At 42.5% G+C, this 26,300-nt stretch overlaps 1 protein-coding gene across 4 annotated transcripts in view; it reads right to left on the minus strand.

The window, feature by feature from the left end:
* Positions 1-26,300, minus strand: part of sigirr (single immunoglobulin and toll-interleukin 1 receptor (TIR) domain) — a 41,491-nt gene that overhangs the window by 5,585 nt on the left and 9,606 nt on the right. For 3 of the 4 annotated variants that reach the window (XM_041196902.1, XM_041196901.1, XM_041196903.1), the window contains 8 exons: positions 25,173-25,496; positions 19,060-19,267; positions 14,657-14,787; positions 14,100-14,240; positions 9,279-9,422; positions 8,516-8,618; positions 6,910-7,060; positions 3,455-3,629 (listed from right to left, as the gene is read on the minus strand). In XM_041196902.1, the coding sequence (XP_041052836.1) occupies positions 3,455-3,629; positions 6,910-7,060; positions 8,516-8,618; positions 9,279-9,422; positions 14,100-14,240; positions 14,657-14,787; positions 19,060-19,267; positions 25,173-25,496 (1,377 nt within the window). The remainder of the gene's footprint in view (positions 1-3,454; positions 3,630-6,909; positions 7,061-8,515; positions 8,619-9,278; positions 9,423-14,099; positions 14,241-14,656; positions 14,788-19,059; positions 19,268-25,172; positions 25,497-26,300) is intronic. The other variant, XM_041196904.1, reaches the window with a different exon arrangement.

A 26,300-nucleotide genomic window follows, 5' to 3' on the forward strand; every position in this document is an offset into this window, starting at 1 on the left:
ATCAGGACATGGCCACACTTTATCTTGGCTTTCAGTCTTGATAGGTTGAGGAGTTTCCCATCTGATCATGTGCGGAGGTACACTCTTTCAATATCAGCAGGGAAAGCATAGGCCAGTAGGACAGAGTAAAATATAGCAAACAGAGCAGGGGCTAGGATGCAGCCCTGTTCCACTCCCTTCTTGATCTCAAAACTGTCAGAGGTAGAGCTGTCAAACTGAATGGTGCCATGCATGTTGTCATGGAAGGATGTATGAGACTGCAAAGCTTGGAAGGACAGCCGATTTTCTCCAGTATCCGGGAGAGTCCTGGGTCTGTCCTGCTCATGGTGTCAAGTGCTTTTGTAAAAAGCAAGGTAGAGTGATGTTTGCTGCGCTCTGTATTTCTCTTGAAGCTGACAGAGGGAAGATCATGTGTACCGTGAATCTGTCTGCTCTGAAGCCACATTGTGCCTCTGGGTATACCCTGTTGGCTCGTAGATGGAGCCTCATTAGAATGGCTCTGGTAAAGGTCATCCCAGTGACACTTAGGAGTGAGACGCCCCTGTAATTGTTGCAAACCCCTCAATCACCTTTGTTCTTGTACAATGTGATGATGTTTGCATCACACATCCCCAGTGGGACAGAGCCTTCTCTCCAGCAGAGGAGATGATGGTCATGGAGATATGGCAGCAAGTGGGGCTTTCTCCACTGGAGTAGCTCAACTGGTATTCCATCCTTTCCAGGTACTTTCCTTGTTGCCAGGGAGTCAATGGCCTTTTCAAACGCAAGTAATGAGTGTTCTGCATCAAGCTCATACATGACAGATAGCTGCAGAAGATCATCAAGCACAGCCAGAGAGATGTCTGTCTCACATGAGTATAGCCCAGAGCAATGCTCTACCCAGTGGACCATTTGCTTGTCCATGTCAGTGAGTACTTCCCCATCTGTGGATTTCAAAGGAGCAACTTTGTTAATGGTGGGGCTGAGTGCCTTTTGATACCGTCATACCTGGCACAAAGGTTACCATTGTCATTAGCAGTTTGTATTTCTTTGCATGGATCGATCCAATACTTGTTGGCAGTGTCTTGCTATCTTCTGCACAACTGCTTTGGTTAGCGTGAGATTGTCACGTGCTTTAGATTAGGAGACCTGTTGTAAACCAGGTGTTGTGCTCTTTGCTTCACTGATGAGTCATTTCTGCAATCTGGTCTTGAATCAATCTTTGTTCCTGTTTCCTCCTTAACCAAACATGGTTACTGTAGTTTCATAGATGATTGAGCACAGAGGCTTCCATGCTTCAGTGTTAACTGGTGAGCCCTTATGTGTAAGGGGTTGTCAGAGAGCTTCTGATAACTCCTGACATTTGTAGTTATCCCAAGTGCACAGGATGTTGATGTGAGGTATGCTATTGAATTTGGTTTGTGTATTTTCTGTGGTTGCACCTTCACTCTGCTATTGACAAGCAAGTGATCACACTGTCATCATTGTACAAGGTACAGCATAAAAGGGACAGACAAGCAAATGGGAGGCCAGCAAATAGAGAAGGGTAAGCAGGAAATTGGGAACTTCAAAGAGACACATGCGGGAGACTGGGAGCCTGAGGTTGGGGTGACCAGAAGCCTGAAAACTGGGAAAATGAGCTGGAGGCAGAGTCAAAGAGACTGGCAAACTGGCAACCTGTAGAGAGTAGTTCAAAAAGAACTCAAGGCTAGAGAGAAACAAATGGGAGAAGGTGAGCCGTAGAGAAGGAAATAGCATTTAACAGCCCTAAACAGAACCAAACCAGAGCAGCTTGAGCATCTAGATTAAGCAAAAATACCACCCAACACAATGATCACCATCTAGTTACAACCCCACCTCCCCATCCAAAAATTGTGCCTTCGGTTTCTATTCTCAGACAAAGGTAGTAAGGACATGGTGAGTGCACAAATGCAGATTGCAGATAAATCGCCCTGCTGCATTTATCGTGTAGAGTTAGCTTGAATTATTGATACAATCCTCAACTGCACTTAAGCACAGCACCAAATCATATTTTTTTATTTGCAAACTTGTCCTCAGAATTTGAGGACCTTAGTAAAGAGAACTGTAATTACAGTCAAATCATCAACAATCAGGCTATATAGATATTTGAAAACACAGCAGGTTAGTTAAAAGGCTTACAAAAAAAAAAAAAATCAGGTTAATATTCCAGATTTGTATTCTTTGCCAATTAAATGATTATCAAGCCTTTTAGTAAGGTTGGGAGAAAAAAAGGAAAGAGCCAGGGGAGAAATAATAATCCCTTCAATTAAATTTTATAGGCTGGATAACCCATAAATTGACCAATAGGAAACTGATGATGCAAAAGATAATCTGAGTGATGATCAGCAATGGAAAGGAACTAAAGATCCAAAGACCATGCAAGGGGTTAGTGAAATGGGAGAGGACCACACAAAGAAAAACCAACATGAGAGGGGAAATTGAAGAAGCAAAATAAACTGCAAATGTAGGGGATCTAAAATGAAAACAAAAGAAGAAAAAAAGCAGGCCACTAGCACAGGCACAGGTCCTGACTCCACTAGCACTACATTCCTGCAAAGGGTTTATACCCAAAGTCAACTAATCACTTTCCCTCTTCCCCCACCCTGCACTGAGAATTAACAATATCATCAAATCACTAGTACTCCCTGCTGTAAAGAAATTGGAGAATATAGTTAAGTTCTGAAGTCATTAAACTCAATGTTCAGACCACAGGGCCATGAAGTAACCAGGACAAAAGTGTCTTTATTTTTAAATTGACTACCTATTTGCATCTTCCTCTGCCTCCATTCATCTACACCCTGAACTGTTCACGCATTTGTTTGTCCAGACTCAACTATACCAATGCCATTCTAGTCAGCTTCCCTTTACCCACCCTCTATAAATTTCAGCTCATACAAAGTTCTGCCACCTGTAACATCCCATACAAGTTCCACCCACCGATCGCTCGGCCATTGCTAATCTATATTGGCTCCTGGTACCTTAACACTGCAAATGTAAAATTTGCATATTTGTGTTTAAATCTTTTTAAACCCTTGTCCTTCCACTTCCCTAACCTCAAGCCCTACATCCCATTCACCAGAATTTTCCATTTCTCATGCTTTGGCCTCGTGCATCTCCTCCCATCTTGCCCCATTACTGGTTGTGCTTTCAGCCATTCAGGTTCAACACCTCTTTATCCTCTCTGCCACTCCACCTCCCTTCGCTTCTTTAAAACCTCCTTAAAACCCACCCAGAGCAAAAAAACAGTAAAAACTGAGAAATAAGAGTACTGGTTCGATCTGTTTTCCCCTATTGGGCACCTCTCAACATGCACAACTCCTACAATTCACAGGCTTTTAAAACCTAAGGTGGGGTCATTTAATCACTTCTTGTCTTTGTTCTTTTAAACTTTACTGGTGTCCTAATTCTGTGTGCCTTTTTGGAACTGTGTTCTCAAATGAATCACTCCACTCACCCAGATCCCCTTCAGGGTCAGGGTCACACCTGCAGTCCAGATAATCTGGGTTAAGGATCAGCATAGGGTCCTCATCATCCTGGAGTCGAGTCTGGGGATCTGCCATGACACATCGATGAGGGACCTTCCGAGGCAAAAGCAATCGCAACTCTTTCCAGAACTCAGAGGAGGGTGTCTGTTAAACAAGTGCCACAAGAATGTAAGGTAAGAATAGGGGCTAAAGACCAGTCTTTCCAACATCTCCTTTTCATGCAGGTCCAAATACAACATGTACCCTGATCATTTCATAAGCTCCTATCCTGCTTTCAGTCAATAGTTCTTAGTTTCTTGATTCAACAGATTAAGTTTGGATTGTAAAATGGAGAATTGGATTTCTAGAAAAAAGTAGTTTCAGTAGGATGAAGGGCTTTCTTTCATCCTTGACTATTTTAAAAATTTTTTTCATGAGATGTCTGGCAACACTGGCAAGGCCAGCATTTATTACCCATCCCAAATTGCCATTGAGAAAGTGGTAGAGAACTGTCTTCTTGAACCCCTGAACTCCATGTGGTGTAGGTACACCCACAGTGCTGTTAGGAAGGGAGTTCCAGGATTTTGACCCAGCAAAGGTGAAGGAAAAGTGATATGCTTCCAAGTCAGGATGTTGTGTGGCTTGGAGGGGAATTTACAGGTGGTGCTCTGCTACCCTTATCCTTAAGGTTGAGATTGTGGGTTTGGAAGGTGCTATTGTAGGACCCTTGGTGAGTTGCATCTTGCGGACGGTGCACACTGTTGCCACAGTATGTCAGTGGTGAGGGAATGAATGTTTAAGGTGGTGGATGGGATCCAATCAAGCGGGCTGCTTTGTCAAGATGGTGTCAAGCTTCTCAAGTATTGTTGGGACTGCACTTATCTAGGCAAGTGTGCAAGTGTGGCGTATTGTATCACACTCATGACTTGTGCCTTGTAGATAGTGGACAGAGTCAGGAGATGAGTAAGCTGCCACAAAATTACCAGCCTCTGACTTGCTCCTGTAGCATTTATAGGGCTAGTCCAGTTTAGTTTCTAGTGAGTGGTTCAATGAGCCTGCATTGACTGTCCTGGGAAGATTGGGTTCACTGTACAAGATGCCAGTTTTGCTTACTCAAGTCCATGTTCATTGTGGTGGGTGTCAGTGTGACCCACCTAAATCAGCAAAGTAACAGCTTTCAGCAGGAAATAATGAACCCACAAGCTCTTTTTCCATGATTAATAACATCTCTCCATTTCTTCTTTGGCTGAACATAAAGAATTTACCTAGATACATCCCAGGTGAGTCATGACTCCCTGTTACAGCCATTTAGAGTCATGGAATTAATATGGTACAGAATGCTATTCAGCCCATTGAATCTATGCCAGCTCTAGGTACAGTAATCCTGTCAGTCCCATTTCCCTGCTCTATCTCCATAGCCCTGCAAGATAATTTCCCTCAAGTGACCATCCAATTTCGTTTTGAAATTATTGATGGTCTCTGCTTCCACCACCCTCATAGGCAGCGAGTTCCAGGTCACTACCATTTACTGCGTACAAAAGTTTGATCCTCATCTCTCCTGCCCAAAACATTAAGTCTGTTGCTGTATGATCAGCTAACGGCAACAGATTTTCTCCGTTCACATAATCTAAACCTTTCTTGTACACCTCTATCAAATCTCCCCTCAATCGCCTTTGCTCCAAGGAGAACAATCCCAGCTTCTCTAACCTAACCTTGAAGCCTAAGATCCCTCATCCATGGAACCATACTGGTAAACCTCCTTTAAACCCTCTCAAGTAACCTCACATCCTTCCTAAGTTGTGGTCACCAGAATTGGATACAATACTCTAGTTGTGGCCTATGCAGAGCTTTATAAAGGTTCAGCATAACTTCCTAGCTTTTGTACTCAATATCTCTATTTATGAAGCCCAAGGTCCCATATGCTTTGCTAATTTCCTCTCAGTATGTCCTGCCACTTTTAAATAACTATGCACTTGAACCCCCAGGCCCTTCTGTCCCTGAACACTTCATCAAATTGGCTGAAGACTGACTTTGTGATGATGTGGACCTCAGGAGGCCAAGATGGATATCCCACTTCTGGCTTAAGATAGTTGTGAATGTTCAGTCTTCTGCACTTATTGTGAGCTCCGCCATCATTGAAGATTGGAATATTCTTCGAGTCTTCTCCTCCTGATAGCTTCTGAATTGACACTAGCCACTGACTTTCTCCCTCTCCCCTAGCCACTCTGAGGGTGAACTAGACCATTTACAACCATGGTGTCCTGTTTGACTGAGGCGAGTTTCAGACCACATATCCCCACTCCATCAAGACCGCCTACGTATACCTACATAACATCACATATCTCCAACTGTCTCAGTTCATCTGGTGCTGAAACCCTCATTCATGACTTTGATCTATCTAATCATGACCTTTCTAATACTGTCTTGGCTCACCACCTCCATAAACTTGAGCTCATCCAAAATCCTGATACCTATATCCTAATTCACACCAAGTCCTGTTCCTGTACTCATTAACCTACAATGGCTCCAAGTCTGGCAACACCTCAATTTGTCATCCTTCTTTACAAATACCTCCATGTGTTCTTCCCCTTCCTCCCTATCTCTATAACCTCCTCAAGCCTTAAAATCCTCCAAGTTCTCTGTGCTCCTCCGACTCTGGCTTGTTGTGCATCTCAACTTTAGTTACTGCACCATTGGTGACCATGCCTCCCACTGATTAGGCCCAAGTACTGGAATTGCCTCCCTAAACCTTTGTCCCTTTAACTCTTTCTCCTCCTCTAAGATGCTCCTTTAAAACCTCTCACTTTGGCTAAGTTTTTGATCATCTGTCCTAATATTTCCTTATGTGGCTTGGTGTCAAATTTTGCTTGATGGTCATATGAGGAGTCTTAGGACATTTTACTATGTTAAAAGTGCTATATCCTTGCTGTTGTCCACCTCCATTTAGGACTGGGTATGGCAGGCCTGCAGTCCTCAGCCTGATCCGTTAGTTGTGGGATCAGTAAGCTCTGACTATAGCATATTGATTTCACTGTTTAGCATGCATATTAGTTGTGTTGTAACTTTGCCAGGTTTGCTCATTTTCAGGAATGCCTCAGCTGCTCCTCATGGAACTAGGGTCGATCGTTTGGCTTCATGGAGTTGCAGGAGCGAGGGATATGCCATGTTACGACATCAATGCTAAAGACCTGCAGAATCTCTTGCCTTGACTGTATACCACTATGCTTCACTTCCATTTCTCCTGTTTCAGCTTGAATAATTTACCCAGATCAACCACATCATCGGCTGAAATACCAAAAAAAAGTGTAATCACTATCTGTCACTTTTTGTATGACAATGTATAAGTTCTATCATTTAGGCCCTGGATGCACAGAATAGAGGTTTCAAAGCTGTTCTATTTGGTCAGGTATCAGTTACATATAGCTTGGATGTTCAACTACCTTACCATTGATGTGGAAGTCCAGAGTAGGAGATTAATGCTTTTCCTCTGTGCTCTGAGAAGTTGAACAGCGGGGTGAGACAGTTCCCTGTACTGGCTTTCAAACATTATGAAGATGGGCCTTCTGGAGAGATCCAACAGCTGCCATAGAGCTTCCCTGCAAAAAGCATGGTAAACCTGTCAGAATAATGAACAAATCCTACAATACAAATCAGTAGGACCCACACCAACCAATCCAGGCCTTAGATAATCTAACACGGCCAACTCTAGGTTACACTTGTACAGCGCCCTGACCATATCAGGAATTGTCCTTGGACATAACTTGTATTGACCACTTTAGGCTTTAGCTGATCCTAAGACCTGGATCATATCAAAGTCTAGCTGCACACAATACTGCATTTTCCACACACAATACTGGCTTCTCGAAGTCTTTGTCGCACTCAACATAAGCCATACTTTGTACGCGGAAAGCTTAAATGCCCCCCTTTATGTATGCCTACCTTGACATCTAATCTCTATGCAAGATAGCTCGTGGATAAAATGACACTTACATGATCTATATATTGGAGCCACCTCATCAGATATAACTATCTGACGCATAAATCTTCCTTCTATCCAAGAATCATTATGTGCATCCTTAAGATCTGCACATATATAAACCTACAAATAAATATTCTGGCCATACTCAAACACCCCAGTATAAAAATACAGGGCAGTACCACAAGGATCCATGATGTTTTCGAAAGAAGCAAAGCTTCTTTACATTTGCAGATAGTGTGTTAGCTCCTCAATGTGTATGTAAAATTCTGTTTACAAACTGTATTTTCTTTTATGACAAATGTAACATCAGCATTATACACTTTCAGTTTAACATTACTATGGCGTATCTCCTAGCTTGTTCACATGTCAGTTAGTTGTGTCACATTACTGAATGTAACACTACCTTGATGACGGTATCTGTGAACAAGTGTTAGCTACACAAGTTCCTAAAACACAGTGGGAGAGACAGATCTGTAATTTTAATGTCTAAAGTGCAACAAAAATTCAGTTTAAACAGCACTAATATGGGTGTAACTATGGAATCCTTAAACAAGAAAATCATCAGTTTAACTAATTGCCACTTAACATCTAACTAGTCAGACAAGTCATGTGTCACTTGGCAACTTATTGTAAACTGTTGACGATGACTGGTGGCAAGGAGGTGAAGCATAATACACTTCTAAGAGAGTACAAGATGTTCAGTATTTCTACACCTTGGCCTATATATTACACACACACACACACTATAAAAATGGTAATTATTTTGAAAGAATTATATTGAGATGAGACTTATACGTCATTGACCCATTGCAGCTTTCCTGATGTTGCAGAAAATGAACAGAGATGCCACAGAGTTCCAGGAATCCTGATGACAGGTCAATAACTAGAGCACTCAAAGTCTGTCCCAATCAATCTGAAAGTGTAGCTCTACTGGGGATCCAGTCAGCAGAACATGTTAAATCACTCATTTATAACATGACACATGTTCTGTATACATTTATTTTAAATGGCTGTACAGGATATGCCACTCTCCTTCACCCATAGCCATTTCACATCTTAGTGTGGGAGATACCTAAAGTTCAGCCTGCACCAGTCCTGCTCCAGGTATGCCTTGGATAGCACCACAATCAGACGGCGGCAGCGACTAATGTTCATTATCAGCTCTGCAGAGGGCTCTACGTCAAAAGAGAAACAGTAGTTAGTGGTAAACGAGTGAAGAAGCTTGAAGGACTGTTATATCACAGTGACAAGTTACAGCATAAAACTTTACAGCAAGAAGGTTTTATTCAAATAAATTTATGAAGTAATTACGTTGATTCAGATGAGCACTAGTCCTGCATTGCAGATTCTATTACTCCTTACTGACCCTTCCAAGTATCCGGTGAGCTTTGGTTTCAAAAACATTAATGTTGTAGAGGGAACAAAAGACTAAGGAAAGTTAGCAGCTCCAGGACAGCTCAGTTGGTCAAGGCCATGCTGATCACACAGTGACAGGACTGAATATCCCTGTGATAGGAACAGGGGAACTCAGGCAAGGTTTCTGCTCCTGATCATTACACAACAACTCCTGCTGCAATATTACGAGGATAGACTGGACCCAACTGTAATGTCCCCACCATCAGGATGCCCACTGATACTCACTATCCAAGTCCACACATCCAGAATGGGCACTTGGTGGGGTAAGCATGGCACCAAATGGCATTCTATCCAGAATGTCAGTGACAGCATTGCCCCGAGCCATGTAGCCCATGATTAATTGAAGGGCTGTGTCAAATAGTGCTGATGCTTTGGGCCCGATAGCTTAGGTCTCCTGAGCAGTGTAAACGGAGATGCACCTGATCCCGGTAGGATGTTACGGTCATCCAGGTGTAGCTTGTATCCATATCTGTTCTCCAGATGTGGCTTCAGGATGAAGTTTACAAACTTGCGGTCGTCGCCAGCAGACATGTAGGAAACATAAGCATCATACAACTTCCCATCTGGGAAGAGAAAAATCATAAGGAGAAATTAACGTTCCTGCACTTCCCATAAAGCACATTCACAGAACAGAAAGCTTTGAATTATTTTCACAGTTTCCTTCCATATGTAGATAACGTCAGCCTAGGACTAGCCTCTCACCAAATAAGGTGCCAACCGGATTTGAAAAGTGACTCACTGAACCTGCATAGCATGCTGTCCATAGGTACAACTATATGACCAACCCACATTTGTCACATAGAACTAATTCTGTGGTAACCATTATTCTTTCTATAATAATCAAACCTTTTGATCAGATTGCAACCTGTAACTCATTCCAGGTATTCACCTTTATTTAAATCTAATCATCCAAACTCTTGATTCAATCCATTATTCTATGAGGAAAATTCCACACTCCCAATGCTTGAAGGGAATTTGGGGTTGTAAAATCAGGTCTACTGTGTTGCTACTGACTCTGACTCAAACTGTCTTCAGTGCTGCTCCCCAGTGAAGCAGAAGATAGTGAATTTGCTTTATTGTATAAATCAACAAAACCATCAATACTACCCTGAAATAATACTTTCATATTCATTATTCTGTATATAACCCATCTGAACTCTTCAGTCTGGTAACTCAAGGCCAAGTATCCAATATTCAAAAATAAACCTTTATTTATTTATTTATTGTTCATGGGATGAAACATCACTGGCTAGACCAGCATTTATTGTCCATCCCTAATTGCCCTTGAGAAGTTGGTGGTCAGCTGCCTTCTTGAACCTCTGCAGTCCATGTGGTAACTCTTTCGGAGTAAGAAGATGTAATTCTTTTGGAGAGTTCATGTGGTATAGGTACACCCAAAGTGCTGTTAGAAATTGAGTTCCAGGATTTTGACCCAGCAACAGTGAATTAACAGTGATATAATTCCAAATCAGGGTAGAGAGTGGCTTGGAGGGGAACTTGAAGGTGATGGTGTTCCTATGCGTTTGCTGCCCTTGTCCTTCTTGACGATAGTGGTCGTGGTTTGGAAGGTGCTGTCTAAGAAGCCTTGAGTTCCTGCAGTGCATCTTGTGGATGGTACACACTGCTGTACTTGTGTGACAGTGGAGGGAGTAGATGTTGAAGGCGGTGTTAATCAAGCAGACTGCTTTATCCTGGATGGTGACAAGCTTCTTGAGTGTTGTTGGAGCTGCACTCATCCAGGCAAGTGGAGGCTATTCCATTACATTCCTGACTTGTGCCTTATAGAGGGTGGATAAACTTCGGGGAGTCAGGGAGTTACTCGATGGAGAATTCCCAGCCTCTGACCTGCTTTTGGAGACACAGACTAGTCCTGTTCAGTTTCTGGTCAATTTTAACTCCCAGGATGTTGTAGTGGGGGATTCAGCAATGATAATGCCATTAAATATCAAGGGGAGGTGGTTAGGTTCTCTTGTTGAAGATGGTCATTTCCTGGCACTTGTGTGATGCAAATGTCACTTGCCACTTGTCAGCCCAAGCCTGGATATTGTCCAGGGCTTGCTGCATATGGACATAGACTGCTTCAGTATCTGAGGAGTCGAGAATGGTGTTGAACATTGTGCAATCATCAGCAAACATCCCCACATCTGAACTTAGGATGGAGGGAAGGTCATTGATAAAGCAGCTGAAGATGGTTGACCCTAGGATACTACCCTGAGGAACTCCAGCAGTGATGTTCTAGAACTGAGATGATTGATCTCCAACAACCACAACCATCTTCCTTTGTACTACATACGACTGCAACCAGTGAAGTATTTTCCCCATGATTATTATTGGCTTCAAGTTTTATTAGGGTTCTTTGATGCCACGTACAAGTCTGTCTTGATGTCAAGGGCAGTCACTCCCACCATCTTGAGTTCAGCTCTTTTGTCCAAATTGATACCTCATTTTAAGCTATGCCTGGTGCTGCTCCTGACATGCCTTGCTACACTCTTATTGAACCAGGGTTGAACTTCCAGCTTGATGGTAATGGTAGAGTGGGGGATGTGCCAGACAATGAGGTTACAGATTGTAGGTGAGTACAATCCTGCTGCTGCTGATGGCCCACAGGGCCTTATGGATGCCCGGTTTTTGAGCTGCTAGATCTGTTTGAAATTTCTCACCTTTAGCACGGTGGTAGTGTCACACAGCATGATAGAGGGTAACCTCAATGTGAAGGCAGGACTATGTCTCCACAAGGACTGTACAGTGGTCACTCCTACCAATACTGTCATGGACAGATGCATCTGAGGCAGGTAGATTGGCGAGGACGAGGTACAGTAGGTTTTCCCATCTTGTTGGCCCTCTCACCACCTGCCGCAGACCCAGTCGAGTAGCAACGTCCTTTAGGACTTGGCCAGCTCGGTCAGTAGTGGCGCTACCAAGCCATCTTGATGATGGGCATTGATGTCCCACACTCAGGAGTACATTGTGTGTGCCACCCTCAGTCCTTCTTCCAATTGGTGTTCAACATGAAGGAGTACTGAGTGGCAGGCGGGTGCATGGGGGGTGGGGGCGTTGTTGTTGGGGGGGCGGGGAGGGGGGTGTGTGCAGTAGGTGAGAATTAGAAGGTTTACTTGCCTATGTTTGACTTCATGCCATGAAACTCATGGGGTCCAGCGTCAATGTTAAGGACTCCCAGGGCAACACTCTCCCAACTGTAAACCACTGTGCCACCATCTCTGGTGTGACTGGCCTGCCGGTGGGACAGGACATACCCAAGGATGGTAATGGTGGTGACTGGGACATTATGTGCAAGGTATGATTCCATGTGTATGATTATGTCTGGCTGTTTCTTGACTAGTCTGTGGGGCAGCTCTCCCAATTTTGGCAAAAGCCCCCGGATGTTAGTAAGGAGGACAATGCAGGGTCAACAATGCTGGCTTTGCAGTTGCTGTTTCCAGGGCCTAGGTCGAGGCCAGGCAGTCTGATTTGTTTCACTCCTTTTAGATTCATAGTGATTTGGTACACCTGCATGCCCACTGAGCAATAGCCTGGGTCTCCGAATTACTAGTCCAGTGACTTTACCACTACATCACTGCTTCCCCATTTTCCATCAGATTCATTCTCATGCACCCATATTATGAAGATTGCTACTTTTATTTCTCTTATGTTTGGTTTAGGATTTGAGGTTTTGAGCAGTTGTCCTAAATGCGTGAAAATCTTTATATAAGGCTGGAGAGTTTCAACTTTTTAATTACCATGTATCAATGTACACTGAGACATGACAGGAATACAAGCCTGACTGCACATTTCCAGCTACTCTGTAGGTTACACGACAGGTTGTGGTATTGAACCACACAGACCAGGAAGGTCCAAGATTCAGTCTCTGATCATGCTGTGATAGCTGATTTCAGCCATGACATTATAAAACATCTTCAGTGGTCTGGGCTGAGGACAGGAAAACTACTCAGAGTTCCTGATTACTACAGTAAAGTCTCGCCAATCGCAGGGGGTTACTTTCCTGTGAAACATTGTAAATGGCAAAATCGTGAATGATGAACATGCTTTTTAATGGGAGTCAATTAGATAGGTTCCAGCAATGTGAGGGTAGCATTGGTTTGTGCAGCTACTGTACAGCAAATTGTGGTACGGTACCTGTATATGACAGATGGGCCGAGCCTCTGAGCAATAAAATACAAGGAACAAAAATTTTAAAAAGAGACAATCCTGAATTAAGAAAAAAAATGAATCACTGCAAAACTGGCAGACAAAAAACGGTGGACATTTCAAAACTGAACAGAGCTGTTACTGCAGCTCCGGATGGAGAGATTCGGACGTTTCTAGGTTAAGGTCTCCATTCAAGCTGCACTTCAGTTGCAACCATTCCAGGCACTGCTTCTCACCCCCGTCGGAAAGGTGCTTAAAAAAAAGAGAATTAAATATCCACGGCCAGAACCAATGGAAGGAATCCACTTTCAGAGACTTCAACACTATCACCCCATTAAAATGTGTTGAGGTCTCTGCTCTGTCATGGCTGCCGTCTCCTCAGGAAAGAGGAGAGGAGAAAGAAAACACAGATAAGCAAACATTGCTTACACGATGGGCAATGCAGTATACAGAGTTTACGCAAACAAGGAAGTCACGAAAGGCGGGACTTTACTGTATTCAGTGGTTTCTGCTAAACATTTCAAGTGAGCATTTGATGGGATTTAGCTGTAATGACACCAAAATAAGGTGCTCTGTTGACACAGCATCTTAATGGCACACACAGAGAACAGCCATTTAGATGAAGAACAGAGGGGATTAAGGCTGCTCATAACATACCCCAGCAATGCTTACTGAAGAGGTGTTGAGATCATTGGTCAGCTGCAAAGAAACTGAGGGCATAGTTTGAGATAAAAATGTAAATACTAGAAATGTTCAGTTTGTCAGTCTGCACATCTAGAGAAAGACAGAGTTAATGTTTCAAGTTGGTGGCCTTTTATCAGAACCAATCAGCAGTTCTGATGAAAGGTTATCCACCTGAAACATTATCTTGTTTCTTCCTCTTCAGACTCTACCTGACCTGCTGAGGATTTCTAGTAATTTTTAAATTATATTTCAGATTTCCAGCATTCACAGTATTCTGATTAGCACTGTTGAAGGATTTTTTCAGATCATTTAGCCAGAGTTTCAAAGAGGGGCTGTTGATGGATTTAGGGGTAGCCATTCCCGAGCTTTTGGCTGTCAAAATAAACAACCTGAAGGAAAAAAACACCTACCATTGACTTCAAATTCTCCATATTTGTTTCTGTACCAGAGCTGCAGATCCAGTCGGCACTTCACATACAGTAATCCGGCCAGGAGTAATGCAAAGAGCACCAGGAGAGCACCCAGTACTGCTGGCACATGGCTGGCGGTGTCTACAACCAGGAAAAACACATTAAATAACATACACCACTCTGTCATAGACTAATTAGAACAAATACAGTAAATAACATGGGGTATCAGGGGCCATGTCTCAGCCTATTCAAAACGAAATACTTTGCTGCTCTCCAAATACTGACGTCTCAAGCTTTTTTTTCTAAATGTCTTATGTTGTGTATTTTTACTGATAAAAGTTGAGGGATGGAAGTGCTGGTGAATGGGATACTTTCCATACCAAGCACTCTGTTAGCATTAAGCACTTCCAAGTCTTTTAAAGTACAGTTAAGCTCTTCCATTCTGCCCCAAAAATATGCCTAAAAACAGGCAAACCATGAGGATTCACACCTATCAGAAAGAAGAATCCTGGTATTCAATGCTGACATTTGTCAAAGTCTGGTAGCATTTGACTCACTTTCTCTTTGTAACGTGAAGGTTGCCAATTCCTTTCTTATGAGACAGGTGAAGATTCCGTAGTCACCTTTGTCTGTCACGCTGATGTTCAGAAGACTGGAGAGAAACTTCTCTGAAGCATTATTATTAAATCTGATGAACAAAGATATGAAAAGGATTCCATGACATTATCTAACAATGCAGTGTCCAATATCAGTCTTAGACCATAAGACATAGGAGCAGAAATTAGGTCATTCGGCCCATCGAGTCTGCTCTGCCATTCAATCAAAGCTGATAAGTTTCTCAACCCCATTCTTCTGCCTTCTCCCCGTAAATTTTGATCCCTTTACCAATCAAGAACCTATCCATCTCGGTCTTAAACACACTCAATGACCTGGTCTCCACAGCCTTCTATGGCAATGAATTCCACAAATTCACCACTCTCTGGCTAAAGAAGTTTCTCCTCATCTCTGTTCTAAAATGTCTTCCCTTTACTCTGAGGCTGTGCCCTCGGGTCCTAGTCTCTCCTACTAATGGAAACATCTTCCCCATGTCCATTCTATCCAGGCCTTTCAGTATTCTGTAAGTTTCAATCAGATCCCCCCCTCATCCTTCTAAACTCCATCGAGTATAGATCCAGAGTCCTCAAACGTTCCTCATATGTTAAGCCTTTCATTCCTGGGATCGTTCTCGTGAACCTCCTCTGGACCCTCTCCAGGGCCAACACATCCTCCCTGAGATACGGGGCCCAAAATTGCTCACAATATTCTAAATGTGGTCTGACCAGAGCCTTATAAAGCCTCAGCAGCACATCCCTGCTTTTATACTCTAGTCCTCTTGAAATAAATGACAACATTGCATTTGCCTTCCTAACTACCGACTCAACCTGCAAGTTAACCTTAAGAGAATCCTGGACTAGGACTCGCAAGTCCCTTTGCACGCCAGATTTCTGAATTCTCTCCCCATTTAGAAAATAGTCTACACCTCTATTCTTCCTATCAAAGTGCATGACCTCACACTTCCCCAAGTAGTATGTCATAAATGATCAGCTGTCCTTTTTTACTAACAGGCAGCTTGATGTTCTTTGCCTCTGGTCCCCTCATTCTCAGCTGCATTTGTCCCATTTCAACAGAGTCATATACTGCCTCCTCTGGAGTTGCTACATGATATTCCTATCATTCCATGTTCCTACATCATCTGGGTTTAGGATTACTTCATTTTGCACTAGCTTTGGCTCACAGGTAGAACTCGCGTTTCTCAAGTTGGAAGACTGTGGGTTCATGCCCCATTCCAGGATTTGACCATACACTCTAGTGCAATGCTCAGGGAGTGTTGCATTTGTGAAGGTGCCGTATTTCAATGAGGCATTAAACCAAGGCATTGTTTACCCTCTCATATGATAGAATCATAGAATAGTATAGCACAGAAGGAGGCCATTGGAACCATAGAATCAGCACTAGGCATGTGGATATAGAAGTTTACATAGCAGTATTTGAAGAGCAGAGAAACTCTGGTGCCTTTCTTAATATTTATTCCTCAACCAACACCAGGAAAACATATTATCTGACCATCTATTTTGTTTTACCTATGGGACCTTGGTGTGCAAACTGGTTGTTGTGTCTACCTACACAAAAGCTTCAGTTTAGTTCAGGATGAGGAAGTGAGGGACAATGTCCTGTTTCAGGCTGATCTGAGCTTCAAAATTCATCATCAAGACCACTTACTTCCATGTTTACAATGCTGTTAAACTCTGCCCACCTCACTCCACCCTGCTGAACCCTAATCCACACTCTGCCTCTAACTCACCCCCACAACTGCTGGAACCCTCACCCACATCTTTCTCATTTATTTGTATCTGATAAGGGAAGTGGCCTTTAAATCTCTTAACTTAAAGATGATGCTTATTGCCAACAAAAATCCTGGAACTCCCTTCCTAACAGCAGTCTGGGTGTACCTATAACCCATGGACTGCAGCGATTCAAGAAGGCAGCTCACCACCACCTTCTCAAGGGCAATTAGGGATGGGCAATAAATGCTGGCCCAGCCAGCGATGCTCGCATTACATAGATGAATTTTTTAAAAAATATGTGGGGTGATTCTGAGTAACTTCATGCGGATCCATAAGAGAAATGGGGAAACCTCCAGATAAACAGAGCTGGAGGGTTAATTGCTTCCCATGTCGTGCTGTTAATTTTCTCACCAAATACAATGATTCGGCGAGGAAGGCAGGTACTCGGGCGTGTGAATACAGTTTCAGGCAGGTACTCGGGCAAGTGAATATAGTTTCAGGCAGGGTAGGCTGCCAGCAGAAAAGAATTTATCTGGTCATTTATCCCCAATTACAATTCCATAGGCATTGGAAAGAACGGCAACCCTATTACTTCATCCTCTTTGGTTGTGAATTTACATAGCAGCAGGACTGACGAGACATTCCTTCCGCTTTACGGAAATGTTGTCTAACACACTAACCAGATGTAGCTGATTACATTTTTGATTAGTAAATAAGGAGTAACTGACAACATCTTTGGGTGTGTGGTCTCAATACTCACATTCATGCCATATGCATATGTACGTTCAAGATTTTTGTAGTAAAATAGAAAGATGAAAGGCACAGTGTTCAAATGTTTTTGTTTGCTGAGTGTACTTTACTTTATTAGTTACTGCTTGATAGTTTTCTGCCAAAATGGCGTGTAACATGAGTGAAAAAGCACCATGGAAACACCAGCAACATTATTTCTGTGGACAGGGTAGCTGTCATCGTGATCAACCCGCTCGATTAGAATAGCAGTTTGGGCCAGCAGCTGCAAGCAAGCCAACCAATAACCAGCATCTTCAACAGATGGGTTAGAGCAAAGGGCAGGCAGCTTCCAAGCATGTCCTGGAGAACAGGGCCATGTCTGGCACTGCTTGTTGTGCAAGTCAGTGTTTTCAGCAGTCATTCTAAAGTCTGATTGCAACTGCTGTACACAATCCTGTAAACTGAACTAAGAATTGCAAAGTCTGATAAATTTATTCAAGAATTCCAAATGTTGGTGAAAGAGCAAAATTGCTAAGTTTCACACTGAATGGTAGCAGATGTTTGCTATGTAATTACACAAAAAGTAAATGTACCTGTATTGCATGTAAGCTCCTTTCAACTAATATTAATGCAAGTGGCGATGTTGATATTGCTGTAGCCACACTTGTGGCTAGTCAGCAATACCTGCTGAACAACACTGTTTTACAGCATGCAAAGGTAATGTTAGATAGCTTACACAGACGGAGCTAAGTAGTGCTGAGTCTGCACTCACACTGGAATTAACCTACTGAAAAAGGTTCAAAATACAAATGGAGTTTGATTTAATGCAGAAACACATTGAAATACATCAGATGCTACCACAATGGTTTTTAAAAATTCATTCACGGGATGTGAGCTTCGCTGGCAGGGCCAGCATTTTTATTGCCCATCCCTAGTTGCCCTTGAGCAGGTAGTGGTGAGCTGGTTTGTAGTAAAAGACTGTCAATGGACAAAGAAAGGGTTGCAACAATGCCAAGAGTTAACTATTCAAAAATGATGCCAAAATACACAGGCCAGAAGATCTGAGGCTGACTTCCTGCTCTGTTGTGGAGTTCACTGATTACAGAAAGGGAAGCAGTTAGGGTGATACAATTGGCCTCAATACCCTTGGGCTAGGGAGGACTGGAATTCAGCCAGTTTTCCATTGCCCGATCACAGTCCACCGAATTGGGTGCACACAGGATCACACTTTGCTCTAATGCCCTCCATGGCTGAATAACACCCCAGTACTCATTATACTTCTTTTAAGTTGAGAATACTGGATGCAGGGTTCAGGCTGATGTTACAGAGCACCACTGAGGTTGAACATTAGAGAAGAAGAGCAAAAAGAACAAGAGGCAATTAGGTAAAGCCAAGCCATAGATTATAGGGAAAAAAAGCAGTGAGGAAAAATGAATTCCAGTTTCAAGGTCCAGAAAAGATAGTTATAGTAGGAGATTATGGAGGAGTTCAATGGCAGGAGACAGCAGCCAGGGTCTCTTGGGACAGTCCCACCTGGCGGTGGGTAAGGGGAGGGGGGGGTGCAAAAGAGGTGGAATGGGGTGTGGTGGGAGGGGTCAGCAACTGGGGCTAAGGGAGGCCGACGGTTTCCTTGAGGGAGTGGGTGAGTAGTTTTGGTCCTCCTGGTCCTGAAGGACTCATGAAAGGGGCATTTATTTTGAATAATTGGCAACTTACATCTCTGCTTAACTGCTGAATTTCCCAAAAAGAATGAGAGATGAGATGAGGAAACTTTGTTTTTATAATGAGTTGTTAGGTTCCAGAATGCACTGCCTGAAAGGGTGGTGGAAGCAGATTCAATACCAAAATTCAAAGGAGAATTGGATAAACGCAGAATTTGGGAATTATCGGTTCATACAACATATTACCTGGTCTCCTCAGTACAGCTGTATTTGCTACTATTGGTGACCATACGTCCATCCTTACTCCACTCGATGCTTGGGTCACACCAGTTGAACTTCTGATCATAGAGTAGCTTCACTGTGCAATTCAACACAAGCCAGGAGCCAATGGGAAGTGTGTAAGCCCGATTTCCAGGAGGAGACAGAAACTCAGGAAGAAGGTTACAGCGACTGCCTAAACAAAAACAGACATATTACTATGGAACATTTAACTACAAAACACCTCCTACTCTATTACAGTAAGTCCCCACTTAAAATGTATTCCTAGTACTAGGGGCCATTGTTTAAAAATAAGGGGTTGCCTATGAAGAAGAGATAAGGAGAATTTTTCTGAGGGTTGTGAGTCTTTGGAACTCTTCTTCAAAAGGCAGTGGAAGCAGAGTCTTTGAATATTTTTAAGGCAGAGGTGGATGGAGTCTTGATAACCAAGGCGGTGAAAGGTTATCAGGGGTAGGCAGGAATGTGGGTTTGAGATTACATTCAGATCAGCCATGATCTCATTGAATGGCGGAGCAGGGTCGAAGGGCTGGGTTGCCTACTCCTGCTCCTAATTCATATGTTCGCATGTTGCGGTTGCGTTCCTGAAAATCACGATTTTGAATGAAACAACTTTAAACGAATCATAGGTTCCCATCGGAGCCAATATTAAAGCCAGAATTAGGTTTTTTCAGACATTTCTTCCCAGATAAAACAGTGCACAAGTTGAAAGTTTACACCATTCATTTGCAGCACTGTGCATTCCTAGTTGGAATAACTTGCAAAGGAAAATACATCACTAAAAATAAAAGAAGTCCAATATATAATGCAATGTAAAATGTTTTTTTAAAAATTATACTCCCCTCCAGTACAGTACTTTTTGATTAACCAGACTCCATCAGGTAGCAGAAGTGCAGAAGACCCCCGACTACCTGCAGCACCCAACGTCTGCCACTAGATGGTGCCCAGGACTTCAGTCCAAGTTCAGAAACGGAAGACAGGAGCCTGAAGAGGAGCAGCTGAAGAACAGACCTCAGGGACTAAGTTAAGAACAGAGGCCAGAAGGCAAAGGCGGGAGTCGGCAAGGGCGGGAGTCACAGGAAGAGTTATTGAGGGCGAGAACGGAAGCACTGCAGGAAAGGTCATGGGAGCAGGCAGGCCGCATAAGAGGGAGTCTGTGGCAAACAACATTAAAGAGAAACTGACAACATTAAATGGATATACTGACACTACTTTATTAACAACATTAAAGTGAAACAATGTTAAGTGAGTCGATGTTAAGTGGAGACTTACTGTATAGAGATTTAGAAGACCCTTCTACTAGAGATTGAGATCTACAAGATCTCTTTTGTAGAGAGAACAAGGCACTACTGGCTGCCAGGATGCAGCCAAGTCAGGAGTGGCCAAATCATCTGTCAAATCAGTCACAAAATACAGTCTAATGTTTCAGAAATAATCTGATGGGGGTTTCTATTATCAAAAAATAAATCTGCACTTCTGCCCTTTCAGCACAAAGAATCAAAAGTAGAAATTTATCCTCACTGAATATGTTCTGATTTCTTTTACTTTAACAATTCTCCATCTCCTGCAGGTATATCTACAGGCATATTAATCTGCAGTTCCAATTGCACGCTAGCAATTTATGTTCACGTTGGCTCACACTAAACAACTGGAAGGAAATACAATAAAGGTCCAATTTTTAACAAAAACAGAAAATGCTGGAAAATTCAGCAGGTCTAACAGCAGGTCCAATTTTTAACATGTCTTTTAAACATGTGCTACGTGACAGACCAACTGATAAAGCCTAATCTTGAACAAAAAGATTCACTCATTTCTACTCTCTTCTGCGAAAAACATTGGATTGAGCTCAGTACAGTAGTGCTCAACAAAGCAATAAAGATAGCCATACAGTCCAAAAGACTCCAGGTTTGATTCCTGATCCACGTTAATTTAGCAACTATAATGGCTGGTGTTGTCCAAATGGCATGAGTATTCCTGACACACGGAAGGGGGAAAAATATGCCAAACTGATCTGCTCCTACTTGCTATCTAGTGACTGTGCTGGAATTTGTTTGTGCAGAGGTTGGGTGAGGGCAAGATTAACGTGCAGATACAATGCTTTCCAATGTTAAATAGCTTGCTGATAAATGAAGTGTGGCTACTTGGAGAGTACCTGTGGAGAATAAGCTTGTGAGGGCGGCAGCTGATACATTTGATGTAAGGTTTGGCTGGAACTTGCAATACCCTCATCACAGCAGAAGATTCGTCGGGAGTAATATCTCTGGTATTAAAGAGAGGAGATGTAGGATCGGAATCTCCACCAACTAGGAAATTTACGAAATATAAAATCCAAGCCCACGGATATGTTTTGACCTCATGTTTTGAGCCTTAACATACAAAAGCCAAGCTGCAACCAACAGCACTGGGCTGGGCAGCAAGGGGCTATTTCAAACATTTAGTAAAAGACAATGGCTCATCAAAAGGGTTTGGGCATTGACTGATTGCTATCATGGGACAATGGTACCAGGATAATGCCATTACCTGACATTGGCTAATGCAAGAGACTGTTTACCCTATACAATGGTACAAGGAACATGCCATCGATATAATACAATGAAGGAATTGTAATACAACAAAGGCCAGCATCATACAATGGTATTGGGACCTGGCCATTGTAACTACGATTCCTATGGTTCCTCTCAAAGAGAGGAAGGGTCATTTAAACCTTCATCAACCTTGGAGCCAGATGCTGTCACTGTATTTCCTGATTGTTAAAACAATGTGAGAGCTGATCATATTCATCTGGGCTATTTTTCTATGGAAAGGCTGTACTGTTTCAAAAAGCATAAGCTGATCATATTTGTCTGGACTATGAGTGAAATAAACTAAGAGGTGTTAAATGCCGGACATTGGAACAGCATTAACAGGAAATATGTTTGATATGTTTTGAGTCAAATCATTACAAAAAGAGGAGCATATCTGAGTGTAGCTGCTGCAGTCAGAAAGGTCAGGACTGGTCATCTTGACTCAGGGCCTACAACCAACGTTGGACAGACCAGCCATGTTGTGGATTGTAAGTGTTTCAGCCAAATCATGGTGACATTGCTTTGAGGGTTTTCTAAGGTTTTGGTCCAAAGGTGTAGTGTTTTGTGTCAGATTTTAACAAGTCGTAGTGACTTTGTTTGGCTAAAGGAAGACAGTGGTCAACTCGCAGAAGGATTCAACTGAATTGAAGGTGCTAATTACAGCTAGCCGCAGGAGGATTTGAACTGGGGTATTTGCATCAATTTTGAGGAACTTCTGTAGAAGGTCTGTTTATTTTTCTGAGCTTGGGATCTGTTAGTCAAACTCCAGGCCATTTGGTACTGGGGATGGGTTGTTTATTTTGGGGGATGGGGGGCCGTGGTTTCTGTGTTATTTCAACTAATCATAGAGGTATCTGTACTGGGGATATTAGTGGGTACAATAAAACAACAAATTCAGTGTTGAGCCAAACTTTGTGTCTGTGTATTTTTGTTCTTTATAAATCCTAAAGTCCAAGAAATGTTTGTAAGGTGAGGAGAGGGGCGGAAATGGGAACCTCTTACAAGTGTGAGGAGACAAAATATATAAGATAACTGATTCTGCAGAATAATAGCAATTCCCAATTCCTAATTCCCTTGCTCATTAATACAATTATCACAAGGTCACATCTCCACACTATTACTACACTTGTATTACTACCGAGATTAACCCTCAGCACAAAGCAAACAGGCAACAAGCTCTTTAGGCAAACAAGAGTATAACAGTAACCTGATAATTCAAGGTGACTGCAGTATCCTAATGCCTAAGTGGTCAGGGCTAGGACAACAGGGAAGATGGGGTCGAAGCACGAGGAATCGAGTAGAGATAATCAGTGACTGCTTTAACATAACACATCTAGGAGTAGTGTGGATGTTACATTAAAGTTACATTATTTTTAGCAGTGCACAGAACTGAAACAAGAACCATGAGGTTGATCCCAGCATCTCTGATAACGGTGCATGAACATGGGCATCATGTGCATTTCAAGATTGCAGCACTAGTCTCCCTTTAAAGAGACCAGTCAGGACCTGTGAGGAGTTTGGCAAAAACTCACTCCTCACAGGTACCAGCCACATGCTTACTGTGGCAGGGCAGAGTTCAATTCCTCATGGGGTTTTTTTTCTGCCCCCAAATTATTGACCTTTGCTGAGAAATCATTTTGGAGGCACTGACCACCATTCAATACCTCATTCAAATAGATATTCATCATATTTGAGCCTGGAAAGGTGACTGCAATTACACCCCAAGTGTAATTTACATAGGGGTGGACGTCAGAGCCAAGTTGAATCCTGTCCTCATCTGAGATCTGCAATATGCACTTTCCAGCTGGAATCACTAGACATCAAACGGGAGGAGGAACCCTAGCTAATATTTCCCTCAAAGAGACCCTGTTTTCAGTGTGACTGCTCTTGTATGTAGACTTTCAGCCATACTATTTATGTGGTTCCTAGCACAGAGGGAACAGTGTCCTGTTTGGAAAAGAGACAAGACTACAAGTAGCCAAAATATTATTGCACTGCTCACAACACCCATGCAGGGAAGTGATGACAACTAGTTGCTGAGTATCCTGACATTTAGGGAGGACATCTTTACATTTCACACACCAGCAGAGTCAGGTCTCAGTCTAACAACCCACTGAACAGTACAGCATCTGCTACCAACAACCTTATCGAAGGCACAATGGCATTTAATCAAGTGAAAGGTGTGTACAAGAGCAGTGCCTTGGTTCAAGATCCTTTGATTTTCTAAACTGGATAATTCCATGAAGCAATTCTCTAGCATGAGCAAAGAAATCCAGATGTGGTCTATGATACCTATGAGAATGCTGGTCATTGGACTCACCAATCTAGAATCTAAATGGGGTCCTCCCCAAGTCCTGGGGACTTTAGACAGTTCTGCCTCTACCGCTGAAGGTGGGTGGAGGTAATGTGTTCACCTGTTTGTTACTACGTTTGTCTTCAAACAAGAACTAATTGACAGATTTCAACAAAACTTGGTACACAGCTAGGGTATTACCCAAAGAACAGATTAGTTTTTGGCAAAGATGTGGATCCAGATCCTGTAATTTTTTTAAGGATCCATTAACATTAGGAGATGGGGTGAACTGACTTTTTTTTCACCTCCGCCCGTAATGTTTTCACCTGTGTTTATTAGCCTATTAACAATATATCTCAAAAACTAGCAGATGGATTTTAATAAAAAGTGGTACACAGGTAAGGTAAGGCCCAAGGAAGAATGGATTAGTTTTTTTGTCAAGATGCTGATCTGGGGAAAATTGACTTTTTTTTAAAAAAAAAAATGTCTGGGTTGTTTCATGGAATATTGTGGATTGTCTCAGCTGCTGTGGTGGAATTTGTTACAGTTGTCAAAATGTCAGCAGAACTTTCAGAGCAGGTTGTTGGATGTGGATTGGCTTAAAGGCTCCTCAGTAAGATTGAAGCTCTTAATAAAAAGATTTTATAGAGCATCAACCAGACAGGGGAAAGCCGAAAGGGAGAGCTACGTAATTGTAATAATGTTGAGTGAACACAGTGCGGTAGAGGTATGTGTTCTACTGAATGCCCTCTTCACTTATTTACTAAATGTCAATCTCAGTGTTGGTGTTTCTAACTGTATTCCAGTATTAATGCCAACATGCATCATTTTCTCCAGGCCAGCTGCCCCTTTATCAACTATCCCATTCAGACACACGTAATACACCACCTCAGATATAAGCAATGCATGGACATACAGATTTCAGTACTTTGCCCAACTGAAGAAGAATCTGACTAAAGAAAACAAAATCGAAGTTCTTAGAGAAAAATACTTATAAAACCTGCATTTCTATGCAGGAAGATGTCTCAAAGCATTTAAAATTGAGTAGAAAAATATGGAGTGCTCTAACTTACCCACTTCTTCAAACATTGTTCTTCCACACCATTCTCCACCCACTCCTTCAAACCAATGCTCCCCCACATCAGCTTCTGATAAACTCAAAAATTAAATTGATCCCTCCTGGTTTTATAAACCATTTAAAACATACCAAATTGCTAAATCCTCACCTTCCAATCGGAGTCGCATGGTGAAGGAGTAATACATCTCGCCATTCAAGTTGACAATGCAAGTATAATTTCCAGCATCAATATTGTGGAGGGCATGGAATGTGAGAAATGCGGTCCCATTTGGATAGGTGGTGTTAATTATGCGAGAACTTTGGTTAATATTCAAAGGAAGACAGTTCTTGCTCCATTCAACAGTGAACCTGGGGGAATTCTGTATCAGCTGCAGCAGCTCCTCATTCAGAGGACAAAACAAGTGATGAATCAGTTCTTGCTCTTTCCATACATAATGGTCATAGAAGCGGTCGGCATCAACACATGAGAAATCTGTCAATATGTATTAAAAAAAATTGTCAGTGCCTCAGGTTTTACAAATTGTATTACATTTGCCTGATGCACAATTCAACCTCAGCCAGATTTGAATGACATAATACCTGACTAAATTTTCAGTTTTTTTCAGCTATTGTTCTATAGCCCCAGCAAACTCACCCAACTTCACCAGTGCCATAGCCATGCTGCCCCTGCCCTGCCAAAGCAACTGGGCAGCCAGGCAACACCAGGCATGTCAGAGTTCCAGCTGATCCACAAAACCCTGCTCGAGCCATATCAAAGCTAAACAGCTGAGGGTATGACACATGCCAGTCCTGTGCCAGGCACCCAGATCCACACATAACCAAAACAAGGCATTCCTACTCTTAATAGCCCTGAAGCCTCCTCAGTGAGATGGGAGTTCTTAATAAAAATATTTGTTTTTTCAGTTTTACAGAACGTCCAAGCCTTTGTAACCTCTAACTCGATTGTTCTTATGCACACCTGACTAGCTTCCCATGATCTACCCTCTCTGAACATGATGTCATCCAAAAACTCTGCTAGCCATGTCCCATTCATCCATTGCCTGTGTTGAGCTAAACTGGCTCTTGATTAAGCAACACCTTAATTTTAAAATTCTCATCTTATTTTTCAAATCCTTCCATGGTCTCATCCCCTCCTGTCTCTGTAATTTCCTCCACCCCTGCAACCCTCCAAGATCCGTGTTCCTCTATTTCTGGGCTCTTGGGGTTCCCTGGTTTTAAATCATTCTGCCAGTGGCCATGCCTTCAGTTGCCTAAACCCTAAGCTCAAAATTTCCTC

This window comes from Carcharodon carcharias, chromosome 10, assembly GCF_017639515.1.
Source record: "Carcharodon carcharias isolate sCarCar2 chromosome 10, sCarCar2.pri, whole genome shotgun sequence".
Lineage (NCBI taxonomy): Eukaryota > Metazoa > Chordata > Chondrichthyes > Lamniformes > Lamnidae > Carcharodon > Carcharodon carcharias.